Source organism: Perna viridis, chromosome 3 (genome assembly GCF_037379345.1).
Source record: "Perna viridis isolate PV_CMFRI_1.1 ecotype Kerala chromosome 3, ASM3737934v1, whole genome shotgun sequence".
In the NCBI taxonomy this organism is placed as follows: domain Eukaryota; kingdom Metazoa; phylum Mollusca; class Bivalvia; order Mytilida; family Mytilidae; genus Perna; species Perna viridis.
The window spans coordinates 34,244,094-34,262,281 of NC_142447.1; the positions used below are offsets into that span (position 1 = coordinate 34,244,094).

General features: G+C 32.1%; 1 protein-coding gene across 1 annotated transcript; it reads left to right on the forward strand.

Moving 5' to 3' along the window:
- Window positions 1–2: 2 nt before the first annotated feature.
- Window positions 3–17,494, forward strand: LOC148621976 (ATP-dependent RNA helicase SUPV3L1, mitochondrial-like). The gene is made up of 15 exons (XM_088571409.1): window positions 3–390; window positions 2,398–2,475; window positions 3,055–3,162; window positions 4,145–4,259; window positions 4,978–5,146; window positions 5,852–5,963; window positions 7,250–7,419; window positions 8,140–8,191; window positions 10,908–11,036; window positions 11,427–11,520; window positions 11,682–11,901; window positions 13,070–13,150; window positions 13,654–13,833; window positions 15,890–16,035; window positions 17,118–17,494. Exons 1-15 carry the CDS (start codon window positions 117–119, stop codon window positions 17,482–17,484), a joined length of 2,295 nt encoding a protein of 764 aa, XP_088427535.1. The 5' UTR covers window positions 3–116; the 3' UTR covers window positions 17,485–17,494.
- The last annotated feature ends 694 nt before the right edge of the window (window positions 17,495–18,188 follow it).

Consider the following 18,188-nt stretch of genomic DNA (forward strand, 5'->3'; position numbering starts at 1 on the left):
GAATCCGGAAATGGTTTTATTTTTAGTCATTCCAAGATGTCAGCCTCTATGAAAACATGAATTAATAAAACACATTCATTTATTTAGAAGAGGTCGCAAGTTATAAAAAAAAAAGAATGCTCAACGTGTGTTCTTTTTGTTGCAGACGACATTCAAATATACTGAAATATGTATCGAATAGGCATATAGATTCATTAACTAAGTATGCAGTTGGATTTAAAACATTGCAAGGCCATGAACTTCGAAGTCGGTTGCCCAAGTCAAAGAAACCGAAGTCTGTAAAGAAGGCCCCAAATGACCTTGAATCACTTGTTAAACCGTTGCCATACTCAGCATCTCTGAACAACTCAAATGGCATTGGTGCTGAACTTGGTGGATCATTAGACAGAGGTGAGAGACAATTTACTGTTTTTTCTAACAGCCATGTTCACATGACATTTGCAAAGAATAATATTTTTACACTTTTGTTTATACTCACCTTCAACTGAAATGTGAACAAATAACACAATTTCTCTGAAGTCAATAGCATGGTTCATAATATGAGGAAGGTGTAACCTGTAAGAGGACGAAGTTGATTCTATGGATATACATGTACAATATCTTGTTGTTGCTTCTTCTAGACATCTTGATAGTTCTTGTCACCTTTTACCACTTCTTGTTGCTAACTAGTGAAATCAGTATTACTGAGTATTTTCTGGCTAAGGCCAGAAATGACTACTCTATGGCATGTCAGAATAAAAAAAACAAAGTATCTGAATTTAAATATTTATTGAAGACCATATAAAAAATGCTTGTAGACAATACAAAAATACAGAAATTTGTATGTGAAACTCTGAAAGACTTGATTTCCTGTCTGACTGAAATCATGCTGTCAGTGCTTTCAAGCTTATTACTTAAATTTGTATTAAATACTGTTATGAGGACTTAGTCCTTTATTACATTTTTGTAACATTCAAGAAATGTCAGCAGGTCCAGAACTCTTTCAAAAACTCCATTTAATGAAAATTGAAAATTAAAGATCCTCAATAATGAATCAATATTAGAGATTGACGGTCCAGGACTTAGGTTTAATGGTATTAATTGGTCCTGAAGCAGAAATTGAGGTCCCCAAACCTCAGACCACTGCTAATTTGAACCGCTGCTAAAGGTTATTTGAAGACAATTCTGGGATTACATTTTTTTGTACATGAATCACTTGTAATGCAAAGCAAATTGACAAGTGTGAATTCATGTAATATGAGAGAGGTGAAACCTAGACGCTCCTGAAACAAATTCATACTACATTTTACCTTCTTGTTCCAATCCAGTCTGCATGTGCAGTGTAGTTCCCACCTTTTGCATTTTCTGTAGTGATGTCTTGTTTTTGCGTGTTCCATTGTGAAATCATGGTATAAATTGTATCGAGAAAATTCATGTTCTGAAAACCTGCAATCCCTTAAGCAACCGTCTTGCAGAATTTTTCTGGGCTCATAGTGTATATACAGCTTAAATTGTCCTAATATACATTTGTACAGTTTGAAATATCCTAATGCCACGTTCTGAAATACTTTTGGCCGAATGTTCCGGCATTTACAAGGAATTATGGTATAGTTTTAGTAAACACTTGGGCATCATCATTTTAAAAGAAATATATATTCCAGTATTATGTTGACTGATGACCATCACTATCTTGGAAAGAGCTATGATTTGACTTGTATTTAATCATCAAAGCTACATGCAGCTAATGTTTTCTGAGACAGGTATGGTTCTCAATCACATTCATTTTAAATGTAAAGTGCAAACCAGATTTTGATACCCCATGTTAATGATTCATCTATTCAAGGCCTAATCTAAACATTGATGACAAGGAGTAGTTTTAGTATATTCTGTTTGAAAAAATAACAGTATAGACATTTTCTACATTGTATTTTGAATGTAATCTTTTACAAAAAAAACTTGTCAAAGACAAATGGGAGAATTGAGAAGTTTTCACTTATTTCCCATCCCCCTGGATTAGGCCTTGCTATTTAAGCACTCTTTTCAGATTATATACTGTCTATGTATATGGAAGCAACTACATATAGTATATAACATTTCAGTTATTTTGTTGCTTGTTAGTCTAACAATGAGGTGCTGCATAGACTGATTGGAAGAAAAAAATGCCATGAGTCAAGGTTGTTTGAAATCAATATTTGTGTGGTAATGTACTATACATGCATGGAAAAATTTTTGGTACAAACTTTCATTTTAGTTTCTAAATTATATTACTACTAATGAGTATACAAATACTTTTATCATACAGATTTGTTTGATGTTTATATTGAAGCCTACATGATGTCAACAGTAGAATTTGTACAATTGCTTTTTTAGTAATTCTGCGTCTTCTTTAATATGTAAGTGTGTTTTCTTTTCTTTTAGAAAAAGTTTTAAAGTTCCTGTATAAGTTTTATCTAAAGAAGGAAATCAGGAAATTTGCTGCTGAAAATGGACTGAGCAGTAAGTATTCAAGCTTATAATGTAATGATTAGTTCTGTTGTAGATTTCAGTAGGACCACATATATGTTGGTTTTGATGTGTAATTTTTTTTCTATACTATGTTTTAAACAGCCTTTGTGAAAATAATAATAGAATAAGAGCGGCATGTTAATTTTTTTATGATTGTCCCCTATGTAAAATTGGGACTAAGAAATACAACTAAATGTCCATGCATCTGTGTGTCTGCATATCACAATTTGTAATTTTTCACAAAACTATATTTCTCAATTGATTTAGATAAAATTTATACCAAATTTATACCAAAGGTTGCTACCATGAATTTCTCATACAAGTATAAAAAAGGTGGTGACTGTGGTATTTTTAAACGGTCTTATTGATTGTTATAGCTGTTTTGTACTCATTCTCATTACAATAACATTTCTCACTAGATTTTAATAAATTAATCCCAAAGGTTGCAACCATACATTTGTAAGTTTCTTGGGGAAAAAAAATTCTTTATGGTACATATATGTATGCCCTTTTCAAAGGAACACATGTTAAAGGTTATCTCAACTCCATACTATTTCTTATGTATTACAGCTAAATTTTTTCACAAGGCGTACCTTAGCTTTCGTAAATTTTGCTGTGATGAGGAAAGTTTACCGGTGGAGCTCCACATACTTCTTTCAGACATGTGTGCCGGAGCAGGTAAAGTATCTATACCATCTCATTTATAGTCAGGTGAAATACTAAGAGGAAGTTCTTGGAAGACCAAGGCAGTGGGAGACACATGCCAAATATAGAAAAAAGATCATCCATTACAGATCACTAACGCCTGTGTTTTAAAAAATATGAAGGGGGATTGTAATTACTGAAATGGTAAGAATGGAATAAATTACTTAGAAAACACTTGAAACTTTAAACTAAAGAGTAATATCTATTTGATCTGTTCCTAATTTTTTAATATTTGATTTTTAAGGCACTTTGAAAATATACTGAGTCAATCCACTTTTTACACAGAAAAATCTGTCCTCTGACTTGATGATTATTTAAATATTACATTGGAAAAAAAATAATGGGATGAAATTTTCAAAATGCTGCCCATATTAGATCTGCCTGGTATCTACATGGACAGTCTCTTCTTAATATGTAAATGACTTATTTATAATCACAAGATAAATTCAGTTTTTTGTAAATTTTATCTGTATATGGCTGCTTGGGAAGCTGATTCATCTTTACTTCATTTCCAACATAAAACATAGTGATGGTAATGTTGCCATGTCCTTTCATAGTTTAAAAGAAAAAAGTTATTAAATTCTTTATGAAGTAAAATTTACATATACATGTACAATGTAGTTATAGTAAGTGAAGGATTAATATCACAATCCCTTATTGCAATGAAAATTAATTTAAACTTGTTTAAATCATGACAATGTTCTTACCTTTAGAAAATGCACATGTAAGAAGTAATGGGGCCATACATCTTTTAATGTTTGCCTTTCAAAGTAAATGACTTTTAGACTCACTTTGATAGAAAACCTAAGTGACTCTATGCCATAGTTTAAAATCAGTCATTATTGAATATTTAAGGAAAAATTGTCCCAAATTTTGATATGAATGTATTTGTCAAGGATTAATTTTTTATTAAAATGAGTAGTTTAAAATTGTTAATTTTTTTTGTGTATTGTAGGTCATGTGGATGATTTGATGCCTTACTTTTTACAACATGCCAAGGAAGTATTCCCCCACCTAGAATGTATAGAAGACCTTAAGAAAATAAGTGATCTTAGAAACCCTGCTAATTGGTAATAATTGTACATATCTTATTTGAACTTCAGATCTTCTTCATGAATGTATATTTATAAGTTGTATAATGAGTGAAAGTTGAATATCGCAAAATATCAGCTCAAGTTATTTAATTTCAACATAGCAAATGAGCCTCGGCAAGTTTGTTATAATGTTGAAATTAAATAATACAAGTTGATATTTTGCGATATTCAAATTGCATCTGTTATAAAATCTATTTCTCTATAATTCCTCTGTATTATTTGGCCACGACTTATGGCTTCTGCCATGGTAAAAATTTTACCCATTGTCCACTATTGGCATCACCATTTGTTATGGGAGAAAAACCTAAGAAATGTCGCTTCTCAGCAATCAGATTTTATTGTTAATGCAGCACAATTACACAACAACCAATCACTACAGAAAATTTTTCATACCACTTGTTCATATTACATTGTCCCTTGATGTGATATTGTAATATATCTAACTGTTCAAGAAAAAGATATAATAACAAAATTATAGAGATTTGTTGTATTACCTATTCCAATTGGATACATGTTTTTTTTATTTTCTTATTTTTGTAATTATTTTCACCATTTAGCATTAAATAATTTCATGAAATATATTTCAGAATTACCAATAGCAATATTCCATTCATAAGTAGATGAATTTGCTTTGGAACTTATTGTTACCATAGACTGTTTCCTTGAACTTAATGTATTCTTTCTTCAATAATAGGTACTCAGAAGCCAGATCAGTAGAGAGAAAGATAATATTTCATGCTGGTCCTACTAACAGTGGTAAAACCTATAGTGCTCTACAGAGATTTCTGACAGCCAAGTCTGGTGTATATTGTGGACCACTCAGGTTATTGGCCACTGAGGTCTTCAATAAGTGTAATAATGAGGTATGTGTTAATTAAAATACTTTACATGGAAATAGGGCCTTAAAATGTTTCTGTTTTCTTTATTATTTGTTATTGAATTATTGATAAGTTCTCAAGTGACTATTTTATGCCACCCCTGGCTGAATATTGTATTATTCATCTGAGTTTGTCATGAATATTCTATCATATTGAAGTGAGGTACTAAACAGAGCTTGTTCCTTTGTCCATCAGGGAAGAATTTTTATTGTTCATAGTTGCAAATTTTATCTCCTTAATATTTCATAGAAGACATATGCTTGCACAAGTAAATCCACTCAAGTGGTTTGTAGATGTAATATTTCTACTGGAACATCAAGCTGTCTTAGTTATGAAGTAGAGTGAATTCAGAGTCAAACTATGGATTTGTTGTGATACTTTGTCTGACATCTTTTAGACCTTTTTGACCTTTTTAAAGCATTTTTTTTTAATTCAAAACAGGTGTTTGGTTGACACAGGATAAAAATGCAGTTGAATTGATAGGAATAGAATTTCAGCAGCAGTATGGTTTAAACATGTTTAGATTATATACAGCTCAACTTCACAATGTCAGTGCTCCCGTGTCCATCCCACAGATACAAGTGGTGATACAAACCCTGACCTTGTGCAGATGAGTTAAGACATGTTTTGCATGAAAGTATCTAGGAATGAACCATTGTTGCACTATAGTGTTAGTGGTTTTTTTTCTAGGGGACTGCATGTGATCTAGTAACAGGAGAGGAGAGACGCTATGTGAACCCTTCAGAAGAACCAGCCAACCATGTGTCATGTACTGTAGAAATGACCTCTCTAAATACACCCTGTAAGATCAAATTTTATGTCATATTATCAAAGAGACATTGGCATACTAATTTTTATTGAACTAGGCTATGGGTTTGATGATGGCCGGGGGCAGATGGGCAAGTGGGCAGGGGTATCAGCATTGGTTTCCGGATGATAACTAAAAAAAATACATCTAATTCAAACCAAACTTTGGGATATTGTTACATACCAGGTAAGTGAGATCCCTGGTAGTTTTGGGGAAATTTGATTCAAGGTCAAGGTCACAGCAGCCAAATAACTTTTTTTCCATAAAATTGGGGTTTCTGGATGACAACTCAAAAAGTTGACATCTGATTCAAACCAAACGTAAGGATATTGTTACATACCAGGTAAGTGAGAAACTTATTGATAAGGTCAAGGTCAAGTATGCCCAAAAAATTTATTTTTACATAGAAACTTAAAAATTTACATCTGATTGAAGCGGAACTCAGGGATATTGTTACATTCCAGATAAATGAAAACATGATTGATTTTTGGGGAACAGTCAATGTCACAGTTACCATAAAGCTTAATTTTTTTCTGTAAAAATTAAGTTTCAGGATGATAACTTAAAATGTTTGCATCGATTCAAATGGAACTTTGCAATATCATTACATACCAGGTATATGAGAACCCTATTGATTTATGATATCTAAAATATTTCTTTCTCTAAAACTCACAACTCAGCTTGTGCATCCTGATGCATTTTGTTTTTTTTTATTTGTTTTTCATCTATTTTCTTGTATATTCTTATACATGTGTTAAATAAATATGTTAATGATACTGTTACATAAATACTTTAACCAAATGTTACTTATTTCAATTGGTTTTATGTTGACTTTTTTATTTACTGAATGTTTTTTGTTGTTTCTATAAAAGTTTTATTTGTGTTTTAGATATTGTCCTTGATTTTTCATTTGTTAAGATGTTTAAAAACTTGTAATTTTAGTCTTCTACAAACCATTATTCTTTATCTGTGAGAGATCATATTTTGTGATTTTGAAGCAAAAGGGTATACAAATAATTTTGGTGTTTTTAAATTTTGATGGATGATAAGTTGTGCACCAAGTACTTAAGAGTTAATATTTTGCAAAATTTATTTTGGTGTTTTTTAACAGATTTCTAAAATACGCCAAAATTTGCACCTCCGAAAATAACCTGCTATACGGCATTATCCTGTCTCCATGACATTTTTTCAACCATTGCTCTTTCTCAGTGGTAGATCATATCAACCATTTCTCTCTCTCTCTTTGACAAATTATATCAACTATGAATTTTATGTTTTAGATGAAGTAGCTATTATAGATGAGATACAGATGATAAGAGACACACAAAGAGGTTGGGCTTGGACTCGATCACTTTTAGGTCTATGTGCTAAGGAGATACATCTGTGTGGAGAAGCCAGTGCCATAGATTTAGTCAAAGAACTGATGATGGATACAGGAGATGAAGTAGAGGTAGGTTTAAAATATAAGGTGATGTGAAGGATATATTTTACGAAAGTAATACAAGTAAAAAGGATTTTTTGCATTATTTTGGCTATTTGCATTTGTTGAAATTGAATTTTTGCCATATTCATTTTTCACTGATTATGAAACCTGTAAATAATGGTTACATGTCACCTGTAGCATAAATCTTTTCTGGATTATGAATACATGTTACTTAAAAAATTATTAAGAGGTGGAATTCTGTAGGATTTTTATGTAATAAATCATATCCAGACTAAAACTTATTATACTTTGATAATAGGATTGTGAAATCAAGCATGTGAGTAACAAATCAAGCATGAGAGTAACAAATCCCAAGATGCAGATCACTATTAGAAATTATAGAATTTATACAATTCATGTCTTGTTAAAATACAAGTCAATTCTGTGCTGAATAAAAAAATGCAATTTTAATGAACACTTGCAGGAGTACATATATTGTGGTGCAGATAATTTTTTTTCAATATTTACTTAGCAAGCCTATTGTTGACAATATTAAAGCTAAAACAGAGTAAAACAGTAAAAATACAAAAAAAGCCATAATTTGTGTGACAAAATCTTAGCTCTTCCAAATACTAACTGAACTTGTTCCAAATAAGAAATTAAATTGTCATTGCTTGTTTGTAATACTTTATCCTTGATTTATGTAATTTTTTTCTGTGTTTGACTTCTATTTTTATATATTTATAGGTCAGGAGATATAAAAGATATACAGATTTAGTTTATCTAGATAAGGCTGTAGGTAAGCTGGATCTATATGACTCTATATACTTTATGCAAGTACACTGAAACTTCTCCAAACCGAACCCTCAGAAAACAGATCTTCCCTTCAAACAAGCTGTTTTCAAAAGTGCCAGTCGATGTACATTAAAACCTGTGTGTTTTGTCTTCAATAGACCGGCCACCCCCTAAAACCGTACATCGGCCTTTTTTTCACAGTTTTAGTTACATATTTCAAATAAAAACAACCTCACAACTCCGGCCACCCGGTTATTGTTCACCTGTAATAAATGTGTCGACAAAACTGTAAATGATTACATAATATTATGTAATTAATAATTCATTCACTGACCGGTTTGCATTTCATCAGTAGACAGATGATAATTGAAGGGTACAGTAGTTTAAACAACAAATTTAATCCAGACATTACATTTTGTCTTTGGTTGCGTGTTAATTGGTGTGTACACACATCAGGCCACAGGGGTCATTTAATAGTATGATCTTTACAATCTTTTAACTGTCAATTAATGTGACTTGTACCCAAGCCAAACAACATAGGGGTGAAATTATTAGACTTTGTTGATAGGTAATGTACGGAAACAATACAAATAATTAATTACCATCAATAGCCCTTTGATCTTTAATACACATTCTTTCAAAACCATGAACATTTTTTTGTCGGCAGTACCATTTGTAAAATCAAATCATTTACAAACGATGCAAGCTTTGAAATGTAATAAAACGTGTCTCGACCAGCAAACTGACAAGGTGTAGGGTTATAGAACACATTAATGGAAACAGCTCTTAGAATGCACTGCTATTTTTCACAAAACCGGCCACCCCTATAAACTGGCCATTTTTTCTTGTCCCAGTGTTAGCTGGTTTGGAGAAGTTTCACTATACATCATCATGGGATATAGATTAAGTTCATGGAATACAGATCAAGTTAATGTGTTGTTCCAATCTTGAGACATTTTACCAAATTAAGGGCCTTTGACAATCAGTTTCTTTAAAATAATACTCTCTGAACTTCCTAATATTGAGATCATTTATAGCATTTGAATGTGTAGTGATGGGTTTAATGTTCGTCAAGTTTACTATTTGTTTAATTTTATTTACTAATGGTAACTTAAATAGTAAATTCCATAAATGCACATACAGTATACTTAGCAACATTTGTTCTCGAACACTTTAAGTCAGAGTTTTAAATCCTTGTTAGGAAGTGAAACACTGTGTCAGTTGGATTTTTTCTGGGTGAAATAAGAGTGTAACACACATCCAGTTAGTAAGTGAAACACTGTGTCAGTTTGATTTTTTCTGGGTGAAATATGAGTGTAACACACACCCATTTGGGATATTTGTGTACAAAGAATCACTGATCTGGGTGTGAAATTCACCCAGGATGATGAAGTTAATCTTATTGATCTCTGCTGACATTGGTACCCAAGCTCCTTGGTCTCTGACCTCAAAAATTTGTTTGGGACCCCTGAAAATCACAACAGGGGAGTCCAGGGGACTTGTGAAAATTCTCAATCCAATTGTCAAAATCTACATTAGTAGTACGAGTCAATTGTTGATTTGTCCTGCTTTAATTCAAGCCATCGGCACAATAAAGCAGCAGTTATGACAGTTAGAATGTGGTATTAACGATTGACAAATACAACATGAAGAAAAGATAACAAAAAAATTGTAAAATAGATATTTATCGGTGATAAATACTTCATAACTTTCCCATATTGAGTTATAATTAATAAAAGTCCTTTTGATGACCAGACACATATATAATCTCTTAATTTAGATTTCTAAAAATAGACAGGTACAAGGTTCATCAAGGAATTGTGAACATTGGTCGGCCTCAATTAAAGTTTGAAATCTTATCATTAAAATAGAGATATGTATAGGTTATATTTGAAGCATACTTTAAAAAAGAAATGTCTGAGAGTAAACTGGAAGCATTTTTAGCAATCTAAAATGACCAGCTGAAGAAGACTTTTCTAGGTGGTTTGTCATGCCCAGATGTTTAACTGATATTTTGTGTGTGAATGTACGTTGATAGTGTAGATTACAGATTAAATGTTCCATAATTACTCCCATTCAGCTATTATGGTTTTGTTCTCTGGTTTTGTTTTGTTTTGTTTTTTGTTTTTGTTTTGGTTTTTGACTTAATAGATTTATAAAATAGCATGTTTCTTGAAATTTTCTTTTGATTTTCTTTTGTCAGATTATTACTTTCTATTGTCAGATAAATTACTTAGTATGTTTAAATTGAAACTTTGTTGTACATGTAAATTTTTGACACAGTTATTGTCCTTTCATTTTATTTTTGCAGCCAGTAGAGGACTATACATTCAATGATTGCTTAGTTATCTTTTTACTTGTTTTGTTAATGCCTTTGGAAAGTGGAGCAATTTTATGTACTACTGAAAGTTCTTTGTTCAAGTATAATAAAGGTCCATGTATAAATGGATGTCATGCTACCTATGATAGGAATTCGTTGCATCAAATTTGTGTACATCGGTTCTAGATGTGACTGAATGCTGACAGTTTGTATGCACAAGTTAATAAGTTTCAACCACCTGGCACACCTCTTTGATGTGAATTATTATTAAAGAAAAATTGTGAAACTTGCTTTTTATGACAGAAAAGTGTTGTTCTGGTTAAAATTAAGTGTGTAAATTTAGTACATAAAATTTTTTCTTGGATATACATAAATGAACTGTAGTGATCTTTCTTTGCAGAAAGCTTTGACGATATTAGACCAGGTGATTGTATTGTGTGTTTTAGTAAAAACGATATTTATCACATTAATGGTGAACTAGAAAAGAGAGGGATACAGTGTGCTGTAATATATGGAGGATTACCACCAGGTGAGTCGGCTACATTCTCTTCTTTTTGGGGTTATTTTTGTTTATATTCTTAAGTCAGTTCTTTAGATTACTTCCAGGTTAGTAGATCTTAAATTATCCTTGATACCTTGACAAGAAGGGCACTAATGTAAGCACAAACAAAAGCAGTTAACTCTACAGGCAAACAAAACAATATAAAAGCTTGTCATACCAGCTCATGACTGCCATCCTACAGTTAGAATCTCACTGAAAGACATTGTTTGAAAGGCTAATTTTTGGAAGCCATTTATTTCATCACAAGAAAAATATTGAAAGTAATCAAAAGCTATGGGCTGAACAAGGAAGCATTGTATTTAAAAAATCTGTACATGCTTTAACATGATAATGAATCATTAATGTTTGTGTTTGCAGGAACGAAGTTAGCACAGGCTGCTAAATTCAATGACCCTAATGATCCATGTAAAGTAATGGTTGCTACAGATGCTATAGGCATGGGAATTAATTTGTAAGTCAAATCAAACTCGTGTTTCATTTGTCAGTTACCTTATTTTGATTTCATATACTATAACTTATTTTACAAACACAAGTCATATAACGGTTTCATGCTGCCATTGTCATGATGATATCCTTAATACTGGTCTTACAAAACTGTTTGTAATTTTACAGATCAATACAAAGAATAATTTTCTACTCATTAACAAAGCCTACCATTAATGAAGAGGGAAATGTTGAAATGGATGCTATAAATACTTCACTAGCTCTCCAGATTGGAGGTAGAGCTGGGCGCTATGGTACACAGTTTGAAATTGGTGAAGTAACAACATTCAGACGTAAAGACCTTGCTCTGTTGAAGGACATTGTCAATAGGCCAATAGATATCATTGAGGTATTCAAGTTCCAGATCACACTGATATATTATTAGAATACCTACATAGTTTAACATAAGCATGTGGTTTGTAGTTTCCAGATAATAACATGATACACATTGAAGGATGAATAAGACTTTATTCCTAAGTATAGATCAAGCTTGGTTTTCTGCAGAATCAAATTTTTACATCATTAATTGTGATGTTTTAAACTTTGCCACACCTTATTTTCCCTGGTTTCCAGATGGTTATTTGACATTGGTTTGATTTTGTTTATTTTTGAAGTGCATAAATTTATTGCTTCACAATATTAGAATGCTGGGGAATATTATCATAAGTAGAATTTTATACTGCATGAGTTTACGAGTGCAATATATATTATACAAAGGATAATATTCCCTGGTATTCATGCTATAACCCTTTTATTGTATGGCAATATGATTTAGTCTTGTTTAAAATAGACTTTTGTCATGGATAATGTCCAAAATTTTCACTATATTTGCACTAGTACTATATGGGAATTTATTGCAGACTGACTTCCATTGCTTTCTATAGGGAAATTATATTGCTTCTTACAATATTATAAGGTAATTGCATGAATATTGGGGAATATTGGACCAAGCAAAATATCATTGCACAAGTTAATGAGTGCAATATGACATACTGCAAGGCCCAATAAGCCCCAATATTCATGCAACAACCCTTTTATTAGTAATATTTTTTCTGTGTTCGTGACACAATATTTTCTTTTTTATAAGTGATTTTTCATATATTCTTCTAATATTGCACTAGGTCCAATATTTCCATATTTTAACAAGTGCTATATGTTTTTTTTTAATTGTCAGAGGAAAAAATATTTTTTTGTTTGTTTCTGTTGTTATTCGTTATTTTTTTTACTGATTTTCATTCAATCAATCTCAGTTCATTCTTGGCAACAAGCTACTTCAGATTTGGAGGTTTCTTACAATTCTTCGGCGATGTCTCGTTCCGCCATCTTTGTTTACCAGACGACAAGTGTGCAATAGAAAATTGACATTCGGAATGCACCCATACTTTTCCCGGAATTTTAAAGGCCAAGGCGCAGAGTAAAATATGGAAATATACTGCAGGATTTTTCACAATGGACTAAATATGGAAAAACATATTACTATATAATAATACAAGATACCACTTAATACCCTATTTCAGCAAGCTGGTTTGCACCCTACAGCTGACCAGATAGAATTGTTTGCCTACCATCTTCCACAAGCTACGCTCTGTAACCTGATTGTAAGTGTAAATGTCTGGGACTGGCATCAAAGCCATAAATGTATACCAGCTGTTTAAACATTTATTAATAGAAACTTAGGACACAAATCATTAATTATACATGTACTTCACGAGTTCTATAGTAGTACTTCTTGGTAACATTTTTCCTAAATTCCTGAAAATTTAACATCTGTTGACCTGTTGTGTAAATACTGATTATCTAATGGCATAAGATAAGTTTGAATTCTATTTTGATATCATAAAAAGTTGTTTTGTCTTATAGTATTACATACAAAGGTTGGGAGAATTTTAATTTTAATTGTTAATATTGCTATTTAAAGAAATAATAAGGAGAAAGTCTTATATAATAACTCGTAGACCATCAGATTTCTTCAATTGAGGATGTCCAAACCCTCACTTTTTCTTAACATTATAATGAGCTCTATATAACATGCCTTAAGTTGGATGATTTTTTCATTATTAATGTAATCTTCTCAAATTTTGTTTTCATTTTAATATTTCAGGATATATTCATGGTATTATCACAACTTGACAATGACTATTACTTCATGTGTAACATGGATGATTTTAAATTCCTGGCAGAAATGATAGAACACATCCCATTAACATTACGTGTTCGCTATGTGTTGTGTTGTTCTCCCATTCCTAAGAAGCAAGCTTTTGTTTGTTCAATGTTTCAAAAGGTAAGATGTCGTAGAAACATTTAAGCAAAAAACATTTTCTTGTGTTTAAAAGAGAATCAGGGCTGTTCCATGAAAACATAAGAGATACAGGGGAAGGAATTTTCAGGTGGTTATAAAAACAATGGACTAATTGAATAAAATCTGTAGTTATATTGCTTAAAATTGTTTCTAAAGGTTAGTTCCATTGCAAATAATAGCTCCCCCAAGTACCTTATATGATTTAATGAAGATCAGTCTAACTTGTATTGATTTTAATAGTTCCCTACCTGCTTTAGCAAAAAGGGACTTCAGATTTGCACTCCATCTGTCCGTCTGTCTGTCCCAAAAGAAAAGTTTTCAACACTTTTTTTTCTAAATGCTTGCAGATATTGAACTGGTATTTTAAAAAAATTTTGGGTATTTTAGTCAACCTTGATGAGTTACACATCGAGTGTACATTTCGTTTTGCTTCGCTGATTTTTGTCCAAGTTATGACCCTTGAACTATGAAAAATTTACCGAAGTTTTCCACATTTAGAATGCTTGTAGATATTGAGCTGATTTTTGGTATGTGAGTGTACCCTTATTAGTTACAGATCTAGTTAACGTTTCGTTCTGCTCCACTGATTTTTGTCTGAGTTATGGCCCTTGAACTTTGATAAATTTACCGAAATTTAAGTTTTCTGCACTTTTTTTCTAAGGCTGAAAAAAAAATATGCTAGGTTCTCAGGCACTGCCGCATGCCTAAAAACCCTTCCGCATCTGCAACTTTTATTAAAGTAAAATCCAGAAATTTTATATCTGTTTTGAAAATTTTCATATCCAGTCTGGAATTGACTGTTAATTAGTTACAGAATCACCTGCACGCTTGACAGAAATGTAAAAAGTATGATGCGAATGAGGCTGTTACAAAATGTATTTAACATTGTTCATTAAAAACAAAAGTTTGTATCATGGCAGAGAGATGGCTTTTATTTCTTGCCACATCTCATATTCCAATAAAGTTTTAATGCCATGGAGTATTTTATTTAACTTTTCAACATTATATACGTTTACAGAATTGTTCAAGTCAATGAAATTTTTCCAAAGGAAAACTTGCTTCCTATCAAAAAAAAAAAAAAAAGAAAGGCCTCCCTCCTGTTTCAATTATTTTAATAAGTGGCCCGAGAACCTAGGCATTTTTTTGTATGCCCTAAATGCTGGCAGATATTGAGCTGAGTCAACCCTCATGAGTTACAGATCAAGTATAGGTTTCATTCCACTTCACTGATTTTTGTGCAAGTTATGGCCCTTGAATTCAATGAAATTTAATTTTTCCGCAATTTTTTTTAACGCTTGCAGATATTGAGCTGATTTTGGTATGCGAGTCTACCTTGATGAGTTAGAGATCAAGTTTACATTTCGTTCTGCTGCACTGATTTTTTCCCAAAGTTACCAACTTTCCATGCGCTATACCAAAATTCCTGATTTAAACGCTTTTTTTCTATAGAAAACTTGTTAACATTATCTCAATGTGACATCTTAATGTAACAAAAGATTGGGTAATTATTCATTTAGATTGGTATGGAATTTGAAACCTAATCTGTCCAATTGTCCATGCATAAAACTTTGATAAATTGCATCTGATAAATAGATTTGAACATCTTTCTTGTCTTTATCCATGTCCCTTCTTCTGTTCAAAAGTCAAGGTCATTTCTTCAGTTTGTCATTTATACTTGATGATCCAAGGTAGATTTACTTATGAGGAAGTATCTCTTGGTTAACAAAAGCTATATTTTAATATAGCCTGTTTGGCCTTTTTGGTTGAGTGTAGGGCAGTGTTGCATATCATTACAACTGAGTTCCAAATCAAAACAGTAAATCAGAAAACAAAGTAATAGTCTTTTAACATGGTGGAGACTCATTGGAGATTAGATCTTACCCTTAGGTACCAGTAACCTCTATCATACACTGGCACATGTGCTTTTAACATTATCATGAGTACATTCTTCTCCAGATTTCTATTGAATATTAATTTTTTTTCCCCATTAAATGATGGTACAATGAAAATTTTATCTTACAATTTTCATACTTTACAGTTTGCCAGACAGATGCACCTTGGAGAACCTTTAACATTTGAATGGTTGTGTCGACAAATAGGAACAGTCACATCACCAAAGACAATCATAGATCTAGTCCACTTAGAAAATGTCTTTGATGTTTTGGATTTGTATTTATGGTTGAGGTAATTTGTCATATTGTTACAATTCATTTTTCCCTCCACTCATTAGTGTGGTGAGAAAAAACTACATGTTTACCAGGTACTGCTTCAATTTTGGTCTTGTGATAGCTCTAACTCAACAGTCATACTTTTTTTCATTTTAGATATATACATACAGCTTTGTCATGATTGACTTTTGTGGGCCTTGAGATAGTTTTTGAAGATTAAAGAGTTACTTTTACATTAGTGTACAAATTGAAGCTGACAAGTAGATATGATGAGTTGATATTAGCATTTGGTTGCGTTTTTTTTTTGTATATTTTCTTTATGTGGTAATATAAATAAAAATGTGTCAGATGTAAGGAAGTTCCCTTTATTTTTGTTTATTTGTTGATAGACACCATAAATCTGGTATGAATTCTGTATTTTAGTGATGACCTCTTCTTATAAACTTGGGGGCTAACATTTTCAATCTATATTGGATTGTCTCTCTCAATACTTTCTGCAAAGAATGTAATTTAATGTAGCTCCAGTGGATCAGCATGCAGCAGTTGCTTTTATAATTTCCATAACCACACATTAGGGAAGCATGTTTTTGCCTACTTCCTTGCTAATACTATGCCAATGTTTGCCAAACTTGGCAACATAGATGAACCAGAGGGGGTAAACACATCAATTATCTATTTTAGGTACATGTTTGTAGATAACTTTTTATAGTGAAGGTGCTTGTCATAAGTATGAAAATAACTTGTGTACATCCAAGTACCCAGATGAGTAGTTCAGACTCCCAGGAGCTTCTTGTATTTTTTTTAAAAATTATAGAAAGTACTGTTAACAGTTTAATATTTGTGATTGATAATTTTCAATAATTTTGTCAGGTGAACATAATTGTGGGTATCAATTTTTATGTTTTCCAAAAAATGATTATCATTAATAGTTAACTGATTTCACAGGTACTATTTTTCGTGCTTATCTGTCCACTGTAAAAATTAGTCCACCACAAAAATTGAAACATTTACAATATATGTAAACATACATACTAGCTGATTAAAGGTTCCCTGATGTGAGCTAGTTTATCTATAATTCCACATTAACTATTATTTTAGATTTCGCTTTCAAGATATGTTCCCTGACTTCGAAGCAATACAGGCATTGCAGAAAGATTTAGACTCACTTATTCAGGAAGGTGTTCAAAACATAACAGAACTGTTAAAGTCTACTAAGGAAATCGACCAGGAGAATTCACAGGAGGCATTAACTAGGCATGGTGTTCTAAAAGATAGTGTTACTTTATTAGACATTGAAGATTCTCCTAGGCAGAAACAGGGAAAGATTGAACAAGAACTATTAAACTCTAATGTACTTAGTCCTGAGATGTTAGAGAAATTGAAATTGGAGTGGTCAGAACAAAGTAAACGGACTAATAAATATGCACAAAGGATTACAAGGAGACCTAAAGGAAAAAATAAATAGTTCTTTATAATTCATTCTTTTCATCTTTCTTACATAGGATTCACCATTTTATAGTAACTTGCCATTCAGGAATATTGTATAACCATATCCTTTTCTTATTCATGTACCATATTTTTCTCTTTAATACGTCCATTAATTCCAGACGGCATTGAGTGAATTACTCCTAGTAATCATTATATTATCTGACGGCTGAAGTTTGAATCACTGAGAACAGAGAAACCACAAAGGTAAGATTTTGAGTCCTCAAATATTACTCTGCTATGTTAGAGAATATACCAGAGGTTTCTGAAATTTAGTGTTTTTATTCAACCACAAAGGTACATCATGTAGTCCATGGTCTGGGAGGGTCCACCATGCACCACCACCCCTCCCCCCCCCACTCATCAACTTCATGATGATTTTTAGGTACCTTTATACCTCCCATTGCCGAATCAATTTGTCACCAAAGTATACTCTTGGATTCTTTTTCAGTTTAAGCCTATAATTGTACCCCACTGGGTCAAAAAGCCAAGATTTTCATGACTCAATTGTTTGAGCGTCTAAACCTTCCTGGAATAGCATGTGTGAACAAACTAAACACATTTAGGTATCATTGTATAGCTCAATGTCTTGGCTTTACAATGGTATTATGAAAGTTGCAGTAACACTTCGGGTTTTGCAGTAAAATGGAAAATATGTACCCCTACCCCTCTGAAAAATCGCTT